The sequence below is a fragment of the Chelonia mydas genome, chromosome 8 (assembly GCF_015237465.2).
Source record: "Chelonia mydas isolate rCheMyd1 chromosome 8, rCheMyd1.pri.v2, whole genome shotgun sequence".
In the NCBI taxonomy this organism is placed as follows: domain Eukaryota; kingdom Metazoa; phylum Chordata; order Testudines; family Cheloniidae; genus Chelonia; species Chelonia mydas.
The window spans coordinates 102,726,088-102,745,851 of record NC_057854.1 but is presented as its reverse complement, the minus strand read 5'-3'; the positions used below and the strand labels follow the sequence as shown (position 1 = coordinate 102,745,851).

The 19,764-nt window shown below is 57.3% G+C and overlaps 1 protein-coding gene across 8 annotated transcripts; it reads right to left on the bottom strand.

The window, feature by feature from the left end:
• Positions 1-621: 621 nt before the first annotated feature.
• MUTYH (mutY DNA glycosylase) lies at positions 622-18,273 on the bottom strand. Of its 8 annotated transcripts, none has more exons than XR_006283398.1 (18): positions 18,128-18,272; positions 15,833-16,455; positions 14,649-14,764; positions 13,035-13,168; positions 11,636-11,675; positions 11,002-11,075; positions 10,787-10,828; positions 10,612-10,683; positions 10,270-10,383; positions 9,705-9,802; positions 8,567-8,711; positions 6,099-6,186; positions 5,254-5,448; positions 3,074-3,219; positions 2,514-2,632; positions 2,106-2,156; positions 1,690-1,861; positions 622-808 (listed from the first exon to the last, which is right to left on the bottom strand). XR_006283398.1 is itself a non-coding variant. In XM_043521295.1 (18 exons), exons 1-17 carry the CDS (start codon positions 18,239-18,241, stop codon positions 1,736-1,738), a joined length of 2,352 nt encoding a protein of 783 aa, XP_043377230.1. In that variant the 5' UTR covers positions 18,242-18,271; the 3' UTR covers positions 622-808; positions 1,690-1,735. The 8 variants fall into 8 exon arrangements, 6 of the variants coding, with proteins under 6 accessions (XP_043377230.1, XP_043377229.1, XP_043377234.1 ...); XR_006283397.1 differs by having other exon boundaries at positions 622-829; positions 18,128-18,271; XM_043521295.1 differs by having other exon boundaries at positions 2,459-2,632; positions 18,128-18,271.
• Positions 18,274-19,764: the final 1,491 nt, after the last annotated feature.

Sequence of the window (19,764 nt, the reverse complement as noted above, 5' to 3'; positions counted from 1 at the left end):
CACAGCTGACCAGCAGAGGTGCTCACGTTAACAGCCCCCAAGGATGGGGACTGGGGTTTTCACTGAGGGACCCTAAGGGCTTGTCTAGATGGGAAATTGACTGGACTAAGGACTCTGGCCTAGCTCTCCGTCTGAATACTCTGATTCAGCTTGACCCACTTCCAAAGCGGATCAGGTCAACCCACATGGCATTTTTTGGCGAGGAAACGATTTGGCCCCCAAACGTTGCCCGGTTTGAGCTAAATGCATTCAGCAGAAAATTCCTGCCCTTTGCCAGCGGGTGCCACTGCCGGTCGGTTTTTGCAGATCCGCTCTACCCCAGGCAGGCTGCTCGAGGGGCACTGCCAGGCTGCCCACAGGTGGGATGGAGCCACTGGGTGATCGTGCTCTATAAAAAAAGGTGGCACTCAGGGCACACGAAGCTCCTTCCCTGCTGCTCATACCACCGCTGCCCCGTTTCCTGCACTTATCTCCCACCCCCTCCTGTCCACCACCATGGCTCCAGTGGTCACCCAGCAACCTCTCCCTGGCAGCTGGGGCCAGGCCCTTCGCATCCCCTTTTGCGGCGCTGCCGGAGCGTGTTTCCGGAGGTGGCTACAAAGAAATGGAGCCAAAATCTGCTTTTAAAAGCTTGTAGAAAAAGTTCAGATTTATTAAAACCTCAGCTGTGAGAGTGAGTAAAAGCGGTCGGAAAAGGAGCCAACGTACGAGGCAGGGCCAGCAGCAAACTGCCCCACGGCATCCGACGTCGCCCTCTGGCTCTGCTGGGTCTCATGACCGTCCAAGTCCCAGGAGCAGCGGGACGGGGCTGGTGGGAGGAGACGGGCAGCTGTTGGAAATACAGTAGTTCCACTTTGTTCAGTTCCATTTTGTCCTGCATCTAGAGCCCTGGATTCCCCCATTACTCAGGAGACGGTGGGAGTGTCGGCTTCCCTCACGCGTGAAGGGGCAACCCCGGCCACGAACAGCACCTGCCGGAACGCTGGGATGCCCTGACTGGACAGAACTGTCCCTGGCTGCAGCGGGGGCCCCAGATCTCGTCCCCACAGGGAATAACGTATCGCGCCTTCGGGCGGAGAGACATTCACCTGATGCTGGCTTGAGCCAGACCAGCCCCACCTGACAGCCGCTCGGTGGCCCTGGAAGCGAGCCAGGAGCCCGGCCCAGTTCTCAGTGGACATGCATCTGCAGGGTTCAGACACAGTCAGACCCCCATGCTGTATCCGCCCTGGGGATGAGCAGAGAAGTCCAGGCCCCAGGCTGTCACGCCAGCAGGACGTCCCCTGTAACTCCCCATGTAATGCAGCGAGACCGCTCCAGGCAGGCGCAGGTTCCTCACTCCACCCCACGTCCCCACTGTCGTGTGGCATCCCTCTCTCGCTGCTAAGGGCTCTGCAGGGCGGGAGCCTCCCGGGGAAGGGAAGTGGTCTGTGGGGATGGTGGTAACACAAGTGAGCCTGCACTAGAGGGGGTCCCTCTGCAGGGGGCTGGCTGGATGAAAGACGTGCAGGGAACAACGGACTGTGGGGGGGCCTCCTACGTGGGCTGAGTCTACATGACTCGGTGTTACCCCCGACAGCCGGGTGCCAGTCACTGCAGGCCTGGTGGAGCTGCCAGCTGGTTGGGGGGGACAGAACAGCCCAAGCAATGCAGAGTATGGAGCCTCCCTCCCCTCCAGACGGGCCTCACCGTTGGGTGCAGTCCGAGCGGGTCCGGCCGGAGCAGGAGGCTGCAGTCATTCCCCAGCGGGGGCCTTGAGAAAGGCCTTGAGGGAGAGCTGCCTTAGGGGGCGGCTGCAGTCTGCTTCCACCTTCAGCTGGCCGGCGTGCAAGGGATCGGCGCCCCGTTTCCGCTTGCAGCCCTACAGGGACGGACACAGGTGGGGTTACTGCTGTTGGCCCGGGGAGCCTGGTAAGGATGGAGGGGGGCCCCCCAGCTGACAGCCCCAGAAGAGGACAATGCCGGAGGGGGGGAGGGCTGGAGACTGACATCATGGGGAAGCACAGCATCATGGGGAAGCCTGCCCTGCACGATGGGGGGGCTGTGGGCTCCAGGGCCGGCCCGGGCGGCTTCAGCTGCCTCCTCGCAGACGCGGACGCACTCACCTTGCCGGGCCCCCTCCCCTCACAGCTCTGCTGCTCGAACACCTTCCAGACCTAGGGGAAGCACAAGACAGAGCTGGGCTAACCCCTGGAGAGACGGCACTGGAGGGTGGAGACGCGCCACAAGCCCCTTCCCACAGCTCGAGGGGGACATGCCAGGCTGGCCCCCGGCCCCTTTTCATGTGACCCTAGTGGGGGCAGGGCATGTGCAGGGCTGAGCCCCTCTCCCAGCAATCCCAAGGGGGGGCTGCAAAAGCTTAGCTCTCTCCCCGCTACTCCCAGGAGTCCTGTGGGGGATGCATAGGGCTCAGCCCCTCCCCGCACTTCCAGGGATCCCAGGGGGTGGGGTCGAGTACCTTCTTCATAGCAGTGGAAACGGCCGATTTCTGGAACTCGGCCTGCGTCACCCACCGGAATGCTGGCCGCTCCAGCTCCTCGTCCCGCCCGTCTGAGGCCATCTCGGGGTCCCCGCCCAGGAGCAGCGAATAGACCACGTATGTCTGGTGAATGTGGGAGAAGATGTGGCCGACCTGGAATGCAGAGGAAAAGATCTGCAGTCCCAGGTGGGGGAAACACTCGCTGCTCGACGGCGCCCCCCTCTGGCTGCACCGCAAGCAAGCCGAGCGCCGTCCACGCTCAGCAACAAGGTGACAGTGGCTGGGGAGGGGCTGTAAGGGGGTTATAATGGGGGAGCAGAGCAGAACAACCAACCAGGCGAGGGCACCAGGGACCCTCGGCTCTGCCACTCCCTAGCACCGCTCCCTGGCCTCCTGGCCCTCAGCCGACGCATCTTGGGCATCATCTTCCTGGCTGCAGACGGAGGACTTGCTTCAGAGCCCAGCACCGCAGCTCCTCCCCATCTGTCCCCCGATGCCCTGGACCTATGGCAGGCCCCGTCTGCGCTCCCGTCAGCTGCCCCACTCGCCACGAACCCTTTACCCACCCCAGGATGGACGCGTGGCCCTGTTTACCTCTCCAACATGCCGCAGGCATCCTCTGGCCACGGCTTCTCCGGCCCAGGCCTGAACGTGACCCAACAGTGCCTCCGTCTGCTGCTTCTCCTTCAGCTCCGGCCCCCAGGGCAGGCTGGGAAACTCCCACAGCCCCGCCAGCAAGCCTGGGAGAGAGCAAGGAATGGGCAGCCAGGCCACATTCGGCACAGCCAGATTTCCATCTCCATAGGACGCTGTGTTCCCACCACACCCAGGGCCCGACGTTCCTCTGCTCACAGGCCAGGGTCAGGACTTGGAAAAGCCTCCTGGGGCAGAGCGTGTCTCGACTGGCCCGTCCAAGCGTTTCCTGCCCTGGCTGGCTGCGGGATATTGTCCCTTCAAGATCACGTCCCTCTGATTACCTCCCCCCCGCCAATTGCAACACGAGATGCCTGAGGGTATTGCTCAGACCAGGCACAGGGCTCAAGCGATCGATCCTGGGGGCTAAACTGCTGTTGTAAAGTCTCTGCCAAACAGCAAGAAGCGAGAGGAGAAGAGGCAGCAGGTTCAGGCCCAGGAAGCTGGGTGCAAGGAGCCCCCAGAGATAGCCCAAGGCACTGGGGAGCTGTCGTGCTGCCAGTGACTGGATCTGGGGCACGGTGACGACTGATCACCCCTCCTGCTCAGCAGCCAGGATCGTTACTGACATAACGGCCGCACCGTCAGGCACGGCTCAGCTCCTCCGCCTACGCTGCTGTATCCAGACTGGGGATGGACAATTTATGGAAATTTTGAAGCCATGGGGAAAAAACCCATTGGGGAGAGGGGTGGAAAAAAGTGGAACTTTGAGGGGAAAAAGATCTGAAGCAGTTATTTGTTAATCAAAACTAAACTTTATTTACTTTTTTAAGAACGCAAAATGTATTATGTACAATTTAGTTAGCACATGAGAAAGTCCTGTTTGGTATGTTTATGAAATAAAGAAGTATGAATTCTTTAGCTTTGATTCAAATAACAATGACAAATATACCGAGCGTTGGGGAGGGACTGTAGCTGCACACGAAGGTACTTACAGGTATTGTTTTTCACCTGTTGCCAAATAGGAAAAAAATATACAGTAAAAGCGGTTTTATCCAGCATGTTGGGGGAAGGGGGGGTGCCGATAAGTGAAAAATGCGGGTTAACTAAGAGGGAGGGGGTTGGGGTGCGGGCGGGGACGTGGGGCAGCGGGAGGGGGTAGGTGGGGCCGGATCCAGGGGCTGCTCACCTCGGGCGGCTCCGCGCACTGCCTCCACCCCTGCAGCTCCCGTTGGCCACGGTTCCCAGCCAATGGGAGCTGTGGTGCTAGCGCTCGGGGCGGGGGCAGGGGCAGTGGTAACGTGCAGAGCCACCTGCTGTGCCTCCGCGTAGGAGCAGCCGGACAGGTCACCGCTTGCGGAGAGCCGCCCAAGGTGAGCGGCCCCTGGATCCAGCACCCTGCACCCCCGGCCCCGCACCCAAACTCCCTCCCAGAGCCTGTGCTCCAACCCCCTGCTGGCCCTGCACCAACCGGACTAAAAACCGGAATTTTAATGAAGATCAGAAATGCTGGTTTATAGGTTTCAGAGTAACAGCCGTGTTAGTACTCCTTTTCTTTTTGCTGGTTTATAGAGCTTTCCGGCTGATGAAGTGCCGGATAAAACAGCTTTTACTGTATAAAATACAGAGCACAGAACGCGCCAGTCTTGTTGTAAACTGAAAGGAAGGTTCTGTCTTCTGGGCGCAGTAGTAGTATGGAAATAGATCTGTCCTGATCACGTCAGTAACAGCATCCCCCTCGTAATCCTGTCCCTGTTGACTCAGAGCACACACTTCATCTCACCAGTTTCTTTCCAATTTTCCCGTATCGGGCCTTAGAAAAGAACCATTTTTTTCCTGGACGTTTCTGGGTTGTTTTTTTCAGATGCTCACCTCTCTAATCCGGCCAGAGCTCCAAGCAGGGGTCCCCCCACAGGGATCCTTCCCACGCTCCCTCCCGCCTCCCCCTAGCCAAGGAGGGCTGGCTGTGGGCGTTTGATGCCTGTCGAGGTCAGTCAGCAGTGAGGGGCTTTTTCTCGCACTGGCCCCCTGGGATGAGTAAGCTCCGCCCCCCAGCATTCCCAGTCCCACGGGGCAGCGAGCCTTCCGTTCCCACAGACAGCAACTCCCCCCATCCCCACCCTGGCGCACACCCGAGTTACCGGAGCTGGGTCTCTGCACGATCAGGTACTCCGGCTCCCCGCGGTGGCCTCTCCTCTCCAGCACACACGTGGCCGTCCGCTCCGCCCGGGGCTGCTTCTTGGCGGCTCTCCTGGGGAAGTTGGCCACGCCGAGGCTGCTGTCCCAGGGCTCCGCAGCAGGGGGGCACAAGGAGCAGATGCCTGTGACGGCGGCGGCTGTGAATCAGACACGGCAGCGGGTCAGTCCCTGTCACTGCACCGGCCCCCATCAAACCTGGCGCTCAAGGGCTGCACCCCTGCCCTGCTCACGGCCTGAGAGGAGGCCGGGGGTCCCCATCACCCGCTGCTGATGCATTTACCCCAGCCCCGAGAGCAGCTCCTCCAGCAGCTGGCCATGGGGCTCCCAAGGAGAAGGCACCATCTCAGCCCAGGATCAGCCAGATGAGGTGCCCCAAGGAGGTGTTGGGGGGGACCCCCTAGAAGTTGGGCAACAGAAGCTCTCCCTTAACGTCTCCTTCTTGCATGTAAGTCACTGCACGTAAGTCACTGCACGTTCCCACCCCCACATCCCAAACCAGCCTCCATGTGACACTAATCCCCATAGCGTAACCCAGCAGAGCTGGGGCTCCCCAGCTGCACGGGCCAGCAGGGGAGTCCATCAGGAGTCCTACTGTTCACGGCAGCACCGCCTGGCCCCTGCCGCTCTAACAGCCTATCGCTGCGCTGCCCCAGAGCTCTGTGCCTCAGGGCGAGGCTTCCCCGCCAGCTCAGAGCTCACCCGGGGCTAAGGGGTCAAGAGGTGCTCTCCATATGGGGCTGAGCCTCGAGAGCACAGTGAGAGGTGGGGATCCCCGGCCAGCACCTACCACACTCCTCTAGGTCAGGCGCCTGGGGGAAACTGGAGGCAGCTTGTCCCAGCAGCCTCCTGGAGGCGAATTCCAGCTCCTTCTCCACCTGCAAAGGAGGACAGGGTCAACTACAGGTCTCAGCTGGAACTCCCCCCCCGGAACCCTATCACCATTAGATAACGAGTTCATGGAGGACAGGTCCAGCAATGGCTATTAGCCAAGAGGGCCAGCGATGCAGCCCCACACTCTGGGTGTCCCTAAACCTCTGACTGCCAGAGGCTGGGACTGGATGACAGGGGATGGATCACTCGAAATCTCCCTGTTCTCTTCATTCCCTCGGAAGCATCAGGCCCCAGCCACTGCTGGCAGACAGGATACGGGGCTAGACGGACCGTTTGTCTGACCCACTATGGCCATTCTTATGCCATTTCAAACCTGGAAGCACATATTGCATTTGGCACCAGCCACAAACTGCCCCCTGATGAGATGTTACAAGACGTGGATAGCCGAAGACACTGCGGCCACGAGTCAGAAGAGAGCTTAGCCCACGTGCAAACAGGTCTGGGAATTTGTACACAATACATCCAAGGGGGGGTAAACCCCATGGGGAGAGGGGAACCGGGGAAGGCCAGGTAAAAGGGAGCGAGAAGTTTCAAATGAGAAACTGGGCACAAGTTTTTAACAGTGAGGGTGATTTACCACTGGAGCAAACTACCAAGGGAAGCGGTGGCGTCTCTATCTCTTGATGTGTCTAAATCAAGATTGGATGCCTTTCCAGAAGATGCTATTAGCCAATACATATAGTTAGGCATAGTCTCGGTATTATGTACACAGTATTAATATAATACACATTTTATATGTGTGTTGGGAAATTATGTTAACTGAATGTATTATGGTCTTACTACAATTCTGTTCACTCACGCTGAGTATCTCATGACCCTTTGCAAAGCCGAAGTCAGCTTTGGCATTAGCTAACAGAGAACTTGCCAAAGACAAGAAATGTTTGTTCTATATCCTAGTACAGGCAGCTTTGAAGACAGCTGGTTCAGAGCGTAGCATCCAAAAGAGAGACAGGGAAAGGACGGAACAAACCAAGGTGTGCTGGATTTTAGTGCTGTCGAGTTTTGTAACTTGTCAAGCCATACTATAACGAGAGCTCGTTTAAATGCACATTTCCGAAGCACACTTCTGCGTAAAGTGAGCATGCTGCCAGATACAAACCGCTCCCTGGAAAGAGGCTGCGTATGTCTCCTTTCCATACTGCACCATTTTGTCTTCAAGAGACTAAACGTAGGCAAACGTATTGTCTGAACACCGCGAGTGTAGTCAGAACAGCTGGCTACACTCAGACCAAAAGTGCGCTTTAGTCAAACGCAACTGGCTGGGCTCGAGCAGGGGTGACCGGGTGAGATTCACTGGCTTGTGCTAGACAGGAGCTCAGACTAGATGATCCAATGGAATAGTCCTTTTGGCCCCAAGAATCTATACCATTAATGGCCATGGTTTATAGGCAGCATTTCACTGGAAACAATGATCACTATCAGGGATGGTTTCCCACCACTGGGACTGATCAGACTGTGGAACTGGCCCGCCCAGAGGAAGGGCAGGAATAGTCTGGGTCGTTTAACCTGGACTGGACCCAGCCCTGCTGATTATATCACAGGGCGGGATTCTGGGCCAGCCCCAGGGGTGCAGCTGAATGACGCCACCAGGCTCTTCCATCTCAAGTTCCCAAGCTCCAAAACCAAAAGCCCAAAGAGCAGCAGCTTGTCATATAGGGATCTCCGGGTGTGTGTGGGCATCTCTCTCTCTCTCTCTCTGGATCCCCACCTTCAGTTTACAGCGCGTAGGCCGGCTTGGCATAATTAGACATGCATGAGGCCTCAATTCTTGGGAGACAGGATTAGGGAGGTAAATGGATCAGCAGGATGGGGACAGAATGTCTGTGCTAGCTGAGATAAGGAGAAACCCGCAGGGAACCACCGACAATGGGAAAAACAACAACGTACAGGATCACCCTGGAAGTAAAGAGTACGTCGTGGATGGACAGAGCGTGCTGTACAGGCCTTGGTTCCCACCATGTAACCAAGCCAGGCCCAGAATGTGTGATGCAATGTAGGGTAAATGCAACGTGATATGTAAATGCATACAAAGGAAGAGGGTTTCTGTGTAATTTTGGATCTGGGATGTATCCTTCATCCACCCCCCACCGTGTTTGAGTCCGCTCAGCTCAGCGTAACATTGCTGTGCACCCAATAAAAACCCCGAGTGATGGAATCTGGAGTCGAAGTGAGCTCTTGGGAAGCTGAGGGGAAAGCCGTCTCAGAGGAATCCCAACGCAGGGAAGTGACTTGCTCGGGGTCCAGAGGGAGGTGGTGGGTCCCCACCCTTCCTAACAGCACACGTTTTTATGAAGAGTGTGGGGTTTACATACAGACCACCGACCTCCTGGGATTGAGCTGAATGCAGGGAAGCGCAATACTTACCCGGCAACTCGCCCTGCAGTGGTGCTTCACAGGACACTCCATGCACAGCGGGGCCCTGGGGGTGCACACAGTAGCTCCCAGCTCCATCATGGCTTGGTTAAAATCCCCTGGCCGGGCTGGATCGACCAGAGCATCGGCCAAATCCCTACGACGAAGAGCAGCGAGAAGTGGCAGGCTGGGCAGGCATGGTTAGCCAGAGGAGCGTTCCTTACAACACACGGGGGGCAGGTCCCATCAGCTGGGAAGAGGAACAGCCCTCCCCAAACAGGCACTCACTCGCCCTCCCCGCAGCTGGGGAGAGGCTCAAAACCTTGATACCGGATAGACCCAGGGCGGAGGGGGCTCGGGCCATTCTCAGCCACTGGGGCTTGCTCCTGTTCTAGTACGTTGGGCTAGTGTGACTAGTGCTCAGGATCCCTCTTCCTACCTTACTAGAGCCACTTGGAGTCACAGGGCCAGGACCTCCCCGCAGCCTCATCCCAGTGATGGCTCTCTCCGACAATGGAGATCGGGGGCTCCGCACCCCAAGTCCCTTCATGGCAGTTAGAGGCAGCTGGCATTGGCTTGTAGAGCCAGGGAACCCCTGGTGCAACGAGCAGACACGGCCGCAAGCCCACACTCTCCAAGGCGCCTCTCACCGCACCGAGCGCCTGAGAGCATGCGACTGGTCAGTGACTCCCGAAAGCCAGGTGCAGCCACCCCACGCAGGCTCTTCCTCCGCTTAGACTGGCCGAGAATCCCAGCCCCTGCTTAGCGACGCAGCCGCTCCTGTGACAGTTCTCGCTGGCGCTTGGACAGTACTCGGTAAGCTCTGGTCTCCTGTGTTGCCTAGGGGACTAGGCTGCTGCACACACCCATCGGCACGATCCTGTACTGCAGCCGGGGGGAGGTGGGGATTTCATCTCCAGGGCTGATCCAATCCCTGCCTATGCCCTGTATGGACCTGCAAGGGAGCGACTTCCTGCTCACTGGGCTAGTGCTTGTCTGGGCTGCAAGGCAACTGACTGTCCCAACGACCTGGTAAGCAGAGGTGAAAAGCTGTCTCCCATGACCAATCCCCCCAGGCCACCCTGGTGTACTTTACTCCTGTTTGTATTACGACCCGCTCTCACCTCCTGGGACAAGAAAAATCCCCTACCAGAGTCTGTTGGCGACAGCCGGGCTGCTGGAGTCGGCACCGATGCATCGGACCCGGCACAGGACTCGAATCACGTTCCCATCCACCACTCCCGTCACCTGGCCCATGAGACGGAAGAGCCGCGGTCACCATCTCAGGAAACGTGCGTGCTCGTGCCCCTAGGAAGGGAGGGCAGTCGGCCAGGCCGGTCCCAGGGAGGGGTAACTGGAGGGACCAGCCTCCCCCATGGAGGACCAGCAATTCCCAGGCCAAGGGTGCACCACGGATGGCTGGAGCTGGTCTGGCCTCCCAGTGCCCAAGCAGCAGCACGAGGCTCCTCTCAGTGCCCAGATACCCCCGGGAGATCCCAGCTTTCAGCGAGGCAGGAGGAACTTTGCAAGTAGCACTAGAATTGCCCTGGGGCAAGAGGGGCCATGGGCGGCTAACAGCAGCCACAGGGAGAGGCACGTTCCCCAAACCTCCCGTCGGCTGAGGCGCCCGTGAAACCCGACGCAACCCAAGGGCAGCACAGCCTGACACACCTGCGGCAAGGCGGGCACACAGACAGCGCTGGGTCTCTCCTCACCTGCCCGTAGGAGATGGAGGCGATGGCTCCTGCTGTGTATCTCCCCACTCCCGGCAGAAGCTTCTGCAGCTCCTCGGCCGTCCCGGGCATCTGACCTGCCCGCTCGGAAACCACCTGAGGGGAGAGGGATAAACGGGAATCCACGTGAAACAGCAGGGACCTGGTGTCTCCCAACGTGAGTGGGGCAAATCAGCCACGCTCCACTCTGGAGCTTTTGGCTAACACCTGGGGACGGAGCCGTGGCACCGGGCTTTCCCGCACACCAGCCAGCAGGCACTAGCATGGAGAGGAGGGAACGTTGGAAGTACCCCATCCCTCCACAACTACCCCCTACCAGGATACCTTCTGTGCTGCTTCCTGCAGCCGCTTCCCTCGCGAGTAGTAGCCAAGTCCTGCCCACAGCTCATTCACGTCCTGTTCCCAAGACACACAGCCAGGGGTTACGACTAGTCGCAAAGGGCCCGGGATTAAAGATCAATGGGGGTGTTTTCAGGCCCCTGCCATGGGGGATTCTCACCTCCAGGGAAGCTTTGGCAAGTGCCTGCAGCGTCGGCCATTTCTACATTGCAAAGGAAACAGAGGTTTGTTCGCTGGCACAGGACGGGTCTGCAGAATGCGACGAACGCATGGCTGACCCGCAGGCTGGGGACAAGACATGCAATGGCCGAGGTTTCAGACACCCTCAGAAATTCAGGGCTCTGGGCGTGGGAGGAGGAGACAAAGGACAATCACCTGCATCCACCTGTTGTAAAAGTCAATCACCGTAGCCACCTGCGTCTGCTGGAGCATGATCTCCGACACCCACACTGCAGGCACAAAGGAAAAGCAAGAGCATCATGGTGGACTGGAAGGCCCCCTCCCAATTCAACACCTTGCCCTGTCCCTTTGCACAAGGTCTCTCTGGGGGGGAAGGCGGAGCCTCCCATGGCTTGCACTAGTCCCTTATACCTGAAGCAGGCTTAGAATTGGGGCCACTGACGTATCCAGAGTTACTGCCCAGAAGATCCAATGGCCACCAGTTTTCTCCCCATTTGTATCATGCTGCTCCCATGCATCTCTCAGACCAGGCCGTTTGAGCCTAAGGAGAGAGCACCATCATTGTCCAGCTTCATCCCTGTGATGCTAGGTCCTTGCAAGTGCCACGCTGCTGGCCTCTTTCAGAAAGAGTCTAGAGGAGTTTTGGGCTGCGTCTGGTTTTGGGAGAGCAGCGTGATTTGTTCCAAGTATTTTTCTCCACAGTGAAGCTGCAATCCCCCACAATGCACCCTGCTAACTCTGCAGTGCTAGACACAGATGACACGCCGTGACAAACCTTCTCTCTGAGAAAAGAAGCCCAAGCAGACAGCCTGTGTTCTCTCTGTCTCACCTGCATATGCTCTTCTGTTAGTATCTGATTCGCTTGCAGCCTGAAAGAGACGGCAGAGAGAATTTCAGGGGAGAGGACAGAGCTCTCAGCTCTGGACCCTGCTCAGGGAGCAATGGGGAAAAGGAAAGGAGATGCACACCTTGTTCGGATAGGGTCATTTGCACTCAAGAGAGAGAGTCAAATTTAGCACTGGTGAGATGCCACCAGCATTTGGAATGACATCAGTTAGCTTGCAGAGAGCAGCTCCTCTTGGGCAGTGTTTGATATCTGAGCCCTGGTTCAAATACTGGCAGAGGACAAAATTTGTAAGTGTAACTCAATTTAGATATAAGAGCTCCTTAGAGGGGAGGAGTTATATGACTCCCAGGAGACCTGGGATCTGCAGCTTCAAGCTGCTACTGGCCACCTGAAAACAGCTCTAACCAAAACCTCCCTTGGAAAGCACTTTGTTCTTGCAGAGTTTCTTAGGAAGGTCAGATGCCCAACCACGTTAGAGAGTCAGGACTCGGGTTATTTTTTCATCCAATGGGGCCTAAGATGCACAGGAAATATTTGCCAAAACACATATTTGCATATGCAAATAAGAAAAGGTGAGCAATTACCTGTCTTCTATACGCTGTTTAGATACTAATTAAAGAAAAGATTGGCCCCCAAAAGTTTCCGTTAATGCTGAATTTGGTCTGATCAATTGAAAGCCAACACAAAATTGGCTGCAATCTCTCTTGATCTTGGCATGAGGGATTTCATACATTTTCTTCGACGCTTCTTCAGCTAAAGTTTATCCTGAAAGTTTAGAATCCCAACAAAGAAACCTTCCCTAAGGACATCCCCACCCCACCTGCACACAGGTACCAGCACCGGAGATTTTTAAATGGGACAATGGTGGCCCCATATAATTCTCAGCATAGCTGCTAAAGTTCACCTCTGACCATACCAGCCATTCCACCATGGAACAGGCAAATCCACTGTCACCATTCACCGCTGTGGGCTTAGCAAGGACAGAGGTGAGACCTGGGGCTGGCACAGAGTGGGAACAACAGAACATTCTGCAGCAACAAGGGAATACAAACTAACAGGCAAGCAAACAGTCAGTGGCTAAGGATAAATAAAAACCTTCCTGCAGCACTAGAAGCTCAAACCCAATAGATGAGACCAAGGATGAAAAGCTGACACTGACTAGAAACACACAGTGAAACCGACCTGTCTAGTTTCAGGTAGGGCCAAGTTGAAGGAAAAAACCATATTAGTGGAGGAAGATACAATCTGATTTTAGATGCCCCTTCAGTTTCAAAGCAATCTGACAGGTTCATAGGGGAAGACAGTGCTTTGGTCATCAGGGCAGCATCTTTTAAACGGGGGGAACCCAACCACGTATTGTGGTGACCCACTCCTGCCGTACCAATTTCCTCCAGGGAAGGTCACGCTTGCATTTGTCGTACCAGGCAAGCAAATTCTTCCGAAAGGCCTCGATTTCTGCCGGGTGGCTGAAGAGATGGTACGCAGGTTGTTGGGAAGACACTGGAGGTAGCACGTCTGCAAGGAGACATTAAATGCCAGTCAGAAGACAGGACCAGTGGTTAAAGGAGCTGGTGGGGGAGGGCTTGGCTGCCCTTTCATTACTGAGGCAAAGGAGGTCTTTCCATCAGACTACACAAACCACTAGAAACAAGGAAAATAGCCTGGAGAAGCCTGCACTAGACCCTGAAGGGTGTGTGGCCCCAAAAGGATTTCACCAGCTGTTTCTAAGATTCACCCGGTCCCAGTGCGCCAGACCTCTACAATCTCAAATTCGCCCCTAAAGCCTCACTTCTACCAGCCTACTTCACAAATACTGGTCCTCCTAAACTGGCTGGCCTCACTTCTACCAGCTTACTTCACAAATACTGGCTTTCCCCTCCTAAACATTACGGAAGTGGAGAGATGTGTCAGATTAGAAAAAAAAAAGTTCCTCTAATTTACCACCCTTAGCTGAGTCTCCCATTGCATCTTGTTGTCTCATAGACTGTATGTTCATCAGAGCAGGAACTGTTTTTCCATATGTCTCATACAACTTGGAGCAGGCCAACACTTAACTAGTACACACTTCGATGCCTGTGTTCTCTGTCCTCCACTGAACGCATTAACCAAAATAAGCTTCTGGCGAAGAGATTTCAACTATCATGCCTACTACAGAGTGTAGAGTTTACGTCAGGGGTGAGGAAGCCCACACAAACAACATGGGGCCAGCAGAGAAGGAGGCAGAGAAACTGACCAGAAACCAGCCAGTCAATTTTGGAAGTGCAACAACAAACAGTGTTGAAAAAAAGAAGCAGCACAAACTTATGGTTAAAATGTTGTATGTCTCTGAAAACGTGACTGTCAACTCCCTGCGTGTATCAGGGCCAAGCCGTCTGATTTCAGTGACTAAAGTAAGCTTTCAATTACCTGTTACTGCTCTTAGCCCTGCGGAACTCACCCACCTCTGTATGAGGAAGCTGCAATCTAGCCTTCTCACACAACATCAGCAGAGTAGTTAACCAAGCTCACCTTGTGAAATCTTGGTCATTGCTAATGCATGAGGAAGAAAAAGCTCAGATTGATTCTCACTTCCCAAAGGTGATTTTGCAGGCCTGGCAGTTAGAGGAAATGTATATGTACTTGTAAACTGAGCACAGCTGAGCTGCAGTTACTGAGAGACAAGAAACAAGGAGCTTCACAATGCCATTTTAGCATTGAAAGGTGCAGATTTGAGTCCAGAGAGTTGGACTCCATTGAGGATGGCAATGGAAGGTGCTGTACAAGTGCAGGATATTAGGATCAGCAGTGAATTAATATATTCAGTGGTCAGACTGAATAACGTGCAACCCCAATGACGGAAAAGGTTTTATTTATAAAATATGGGTTTATTTGCCTACACCCAGGCTCATTCCTGATCTTGTTTGGTACGTGTCTAGCTGTTCACACTGTGCCTATCGTCATGGTGTCACCCTTACTGCAGTGTCCCAATAAGATCCTTGTAGCTGAAGCGTTTCACCTTTATGGGATGATACATTCTCCCTGCACCTCCTTGGGGATTTCCTCACATTCCCTGTGCCCTGCTGGAGTCCCCGCCCGCTGCGAGCTGCTGCCCGGAGTTTACTCATCGCCAAGCTGAGAAAAAAAGAGTGAATGGGGTACTGTTATGGTGACCCTCTCAAGGGCCCTCACATCCTGAGCATCTGCTGCAATAACTCTCCACTCCCAGAACTCCAACCTCCCCACAGGACCACGGACACCACACGCTCTCCCACTGCCACCCTGCATGCTGGGGGGGGGGGGGGGGCGGGGACGGGGGGACTGGACACCCGGGCACCATGCGCACCTTGTGGGAGGGTGGTGGGACCCGGACACCCCGTGAACCTCATGGTGCGTGTGTGTGTGAACCGGGCACCCCGTGCACCTCACGGGGGGGAGGGGCGAGAACCGGGCACCCCGTGCACCTCACGGGGGGGAGGGGCGAGAACCGGGCACCCCGTGCACCTCACGGGCGGGAGGGGCGAGAACCGGGCACCCCGTGCACCTCACGGGCGGGAGGGTTGCCAATTTTGGTTAGACATACTCCTGAAGATTGAATCACATGGTATGCTCTCTAATTAAAGATTATTCTTTAATTCTTGGAGACTCCAGGCCAATCCTGGAAGGTTGGCAACCGTATCATGGCGGGGGGGGGGGAAGGAGAACAGGGCACCCCGTGCGAGAGGAGCGGTGAACTGGACACCCCGGTTGTCTGTGTGTGTGGGGGTTGAACCGGACACCCCGTGCACCTCGTGGGGGAGGGGGGGTTTGAACCGGACACCTTGTGTGGGGGGGGTTGAACCGGACACCCCGGGGGGCTGGGGGCTGAACCGGACACCCCGGGGGGCGGGGGGGGGGGCTGAACCGGACACCCCGGGGGGCGGGGGGGGGGGGGGTGAACCGGACACCCCGGGGGGCGGGGGGGGGGGGGGCTGAACCGGACACCCCGGGGGGCGGGGGGGGGCGGTTGAACCGGACACCCCGGGGGGCGGGGGTTGAACCGGACACCCCGTGGGGGGGGGGTTGAACCGGACACCCCGTGGGGGGGGGGTTGAACCGGACACCCCGTGGGGGGGGGGTTGAACCGGACACCCCGTGGGGGGGGGGGGGGTTGAACCGGACACCCCGTGGGGGGGGGGGGGTTGAACCGGACACCTCGCACACCTCGCACGCTGGCGGGAGCCTCCGGACACGGCCGCCAGCCGGGCGCGCTGCAGCAGGGGCCGCGCGGAGCCTTCCCTTACCGCACTCACGCCGCGCGCCCAGCTTCCCCGTGGACCTGCTTCGCTCTCGCGCGGCCCAATCAGAGCCCGCTCCCGGGCGCGCAGGAGCCAATCAGAGCGCGGCCCCGGGAGCCGCCTCGCGCCCAGCACCTCTCGTCTCGTGTGGACTGGCCACCACAGGTCTGGCCTATCAGCCGACGAGGCGGGATCAGCGGTGACTAGCCAATCAGCGTGTCCGAGAAGACCGGGCTCCTCCCCCGTCCGGTCTCTCACAAGGACCCCGCTCGGACTCGGGGCTGCCCGTTCCAAACGCCTGATAAACAAGAACGCTCGTCGGCCGAGGAGCGTGCGGCGCGTGGCCGCGCGCGCGGAGCTGCCGCTGGGGAGCGGCTTTGAGGGCGCAGAGCGGCGGGTGGAGGGAGCCGGGGACAGGCGCCTGCCCGGGCAGCCCGACCGCGCCGCCTGAAGGGAAGGACCCGCCCGGCCCCAGCTCCGCCCGGCCCCCAGTCCCGGAAGCGGGACGATGGCGGCGCCGTGAGCGCTGCGGCCCGTGCGGGCCCCGCGGTGAGTCCCGGCATGCACCGCGGCCTGGGGCGCCCCCTGCGCTGCGGCTGGGCCCGGGGCGGGGGCGTTTATCCCCGGGGGGGAGGAGAGAGGGGCTGCGGGGGGGCGGGGGCGTTTATCCCCGGGGGGGGGAGGAGAGAGGGGCTGCGGGGGGGCGGGGGGCGTTTATCCCCGGGGGGGGGGAGGAGAGAGGGGCTGCGGGGGGGCGGGGGCGTTTATCCCCGGGGGGGGGGGAGGAGAGAGGGGCTGCGGGGGAGCGGGGGCGTTTAACCCCGGGGGGGGGTAAGGAGAGAGGGGCTGCGGGGGGGCGGGGGCGTTTATCCCCGGGGGGGGGAAGGAGAGAGGGGCTGCGGGGGGGGCGGGGGCGTTTATCCCCGGGGGGGGGGAAGGAGAGAGGGGCTGCGGGGGGGCGGGGGCGTTTATCCCCGGGGGGGGGGAAGGAGAGAGGGGCTGCGGGGGGGCGGGGGCGTTTATCCCCGGGGGGGGGGAAGGAGAGAGGGGCTGCGGGGGGGCGGGGGCGTTTATCCCCGGGGGGGGGAAGGAGAGAGGGGCTGCGGGAGGGGGGCGGGGGCGTTTATCCCCGGGGGAGAGAGAGGGGCTGCGGGAGGGGGGCGGGGGCGTTTATCCCCGGGGGAGAGAGAGGGGCTGCGGGGGGCGCTTATCTCCGGGGGGGGGGGAGTGAGGGGGGGCGGGGGCGTTTATCCCCGGGGGGAGAGAGAGGGCCTGCGGGGGAGGGGGCGGGGGCGCTTATCGCCGGGGGGGAGAGGGTCTGCGGGGGAGGGGCGGGGGCGCGGGCGCTTATCCCCGGGTGGGGGGAGAGGGCCTGCGGGGGAGGGGCGGGGGCGTTTATCCTGGAGGGGAGGAGAGAGGGCCTGCGGGGGAGGGGCGGGGGCGCTTATCCCTGGTGGGGGGGGAGCATTTGTTCCATGGCGGGGGCAGATGTGACTTGTGGCACTTGCTGGGCCCAGGTACTGGGCTTTAATGGTTTCCCTGCCCAGGCCAGCACCACGCGGGGACAGTCGTGCCCAGAGGTCGCAGGGCTCGGTGCAGCTCTCTGCCCAGGTACCGAGCGCAGGGGATGCTGTGGCTCTAGGCAGAGGCGGGCTAGGAATGGCACGTAATGATCTGCGCTGCATAGCTGCACTCGCCATGCCACCTCCGCTCTGAACAGTGCACAGTTGCTCATGAAAGAATCTGTGAACAAAAGGCCGACCCCTGCAGAAGCTCTGGGCACTGTGTTTTTCCCCGAGGGTACACTCTGCCACTGACTGCTGGGGTTTGGTTCTGCCTTGCTGAATTGTATGTTGAAATTGGTGGGAGCTCCTTGTGGAGAGCATAGCTGGCTCTTCTATTGTCTTTGCAAAATAGAATATCAGAGTTGGAAGGGACCTCAGCCGGTCATCTAGTCCAACCCCCTGCTCAAAGCAGGACCAAGCCCCAATTTTTGCCCCGATCCCTAAATGGTCCCCTCAAGGATTGAACTCACAACCCAGAGTTTAGCAGGCCAGTGCTCAAACCACTGAGCTATCCCTCCCCCCAATAATGGTCAGCATTTCTAATGTGTCCATCGTGTTGGCAGCTAGGTGCCAGCATGTTGGAGACTCTCCTTAATCAATGACTCCTTGAAGTTTTAAATAACTTGAGTTTCTGAGTCTCTCATTTCTGGAAGCAGCATGACCTGCATGAAGATGACCTGCTTGAAAGTACCTGTCATTGATGTCCAGAATGATAACTTCAAGGAGCTGTGGCCGTCCATGCTCCTGGCCATAAAAACATCTAGCTTCATAGCTGTGGACACGGTGAGTGGGATGAGGTGCACTACTTTTCTACATCAAAGACGTGTAACTCTTTATCTGAATGCTACCCTTGGGGATGGAAGATGAGATGCTGTCTCTGGCTCTCTAGCTCTTGTCTCTGCACTGTCATATCCATTTGTCCCCACTATGCTTGTGCCTATTTGATATGGTTGTGGCTGTCTCTGGGAGTCTGTTCCATACACTTCATTATCCTTGGAGTAGGGAGGTTTCTCCAGAATTCCACCCCATCTTCCTCCTGCTTCATTTTGATCCTCTCCTTGATGTAAACTTGTTAGTCTTGTGTTTTTGAGGTTTCCCCCTTCTTTGAATGTCCAGGGTATCCCTCAGTAAGGGCCCATCTGAATCTTCTTACCAGGGAATATAAACCTTAGTTTACGAGCCTCTTGTCATAGGACCCATGAGACTTTTTATCCCGCTTTTGCCAGCTTCTTCTTCGTCCATTCTGCAATACGTTGCCCAGACTTGTGTACGATATCCCAGGTGAGCTGTCCTTGTTTAGCTCCTTTCAGTTCCTGCATCCCAAAGGGCTTGATGGTTGATGTGAAGCACCCTTCGATCTTGTATGCAGCAGCAGGCAGTACCTGCTGGTAGGTGGAGGAGAGCATTCTTCTGTCAAACGTGCAGCAGGATTTAAATTGGCACCCAGCTCTTCGGTTTAGCTGCCTCCTAACCGATTGTGAGAGAGTAATTAGTTCACTCTGAGGAGATGTTAATCTCCGCGTTGGACTTTAAGGGGAGGAAACATGAAGATTACTAACCAAATCTCCCCTCTCTCTGCAGGAGCTAAGTGGTCTCGGAGCGAGGAAGAGTCTGCTAAACCAGTAAGTAACGTGCTGTTCTTGAATGCCAAACCCTGCTCCTAGATGGAGTGCTGTATTCAAATTTACATTCATTTTCATACTTGTCTTAAAATAGCATCTCTTTGGGTGCCTTCCTGCCAAAGTGGTTTTACTCCTGCTGTTAGGGATGGAACCTCCTCTTGCTGCTGTTCCTGCTGCTCTGTCCCGCTGGTAGAAGAGAGCGAGGCTAGCAGCCACATTGCAAGCACAGTTCCTTCTGGAAATTGTCACTGGGAGACTCAGCTGAAAGCAACATTCCAGCTGGTGGGACTGGGAGAGAGCAGGCCTCAGACTTGGGATTGGGGAGGTTGCTGTCTGACGCTTTCTGGTGGCGTAGGTGGTGCTACTATGTCGTTCACAGAACTGAAAGTTCTGATTGTTCTGTAGTTGACTTTATATAGGACCTGAGATCTCCAGCCTTTTCAGGCAGCGGTTAGGCTTACCATACTGAGAATGCAGAGGTACCAACTGGGACCCACCTCCTTCCAGTTAGCTGGGTCCTGTGCTCTCACCGGTCCTGGACCTCGAGCTGCTGGTAGTTGTGAAAATGGGGGTGGGAACAGTCTGATCTCCCTGGTGCAGAGACTGTACAAAGTGAAAGGGAGACAGGAGCAGCAACAGCAACCCTGGAGCCCCGAATAAGGGCTCTTCAC

Bases quoted from the DNA above. Each gene is read 5' to 3' on its own strand.
- MUTYH (XM_043521295.1), bottom strand. From the start codon at position 18,241: ATGAAGCTAGATGTTTTTATGGCCAGGAGCATGGACGGCCACAGCTCC. The intron at 9,803-10,269 runs GTGAGGAGAGAC...CTCATGGGCCAG, and splicing joins CCTCCATCTCCTACGGGCAG to GTGACGGGAGTGGTGGATGG. The intron at 2,633-3,073 runs GTAAACAGGGCC...TCTGCATTCCAG, and splicing joins GCCTGCGGCATGTTGGAGAG to GTCGGCCACATCTTCTCCCA.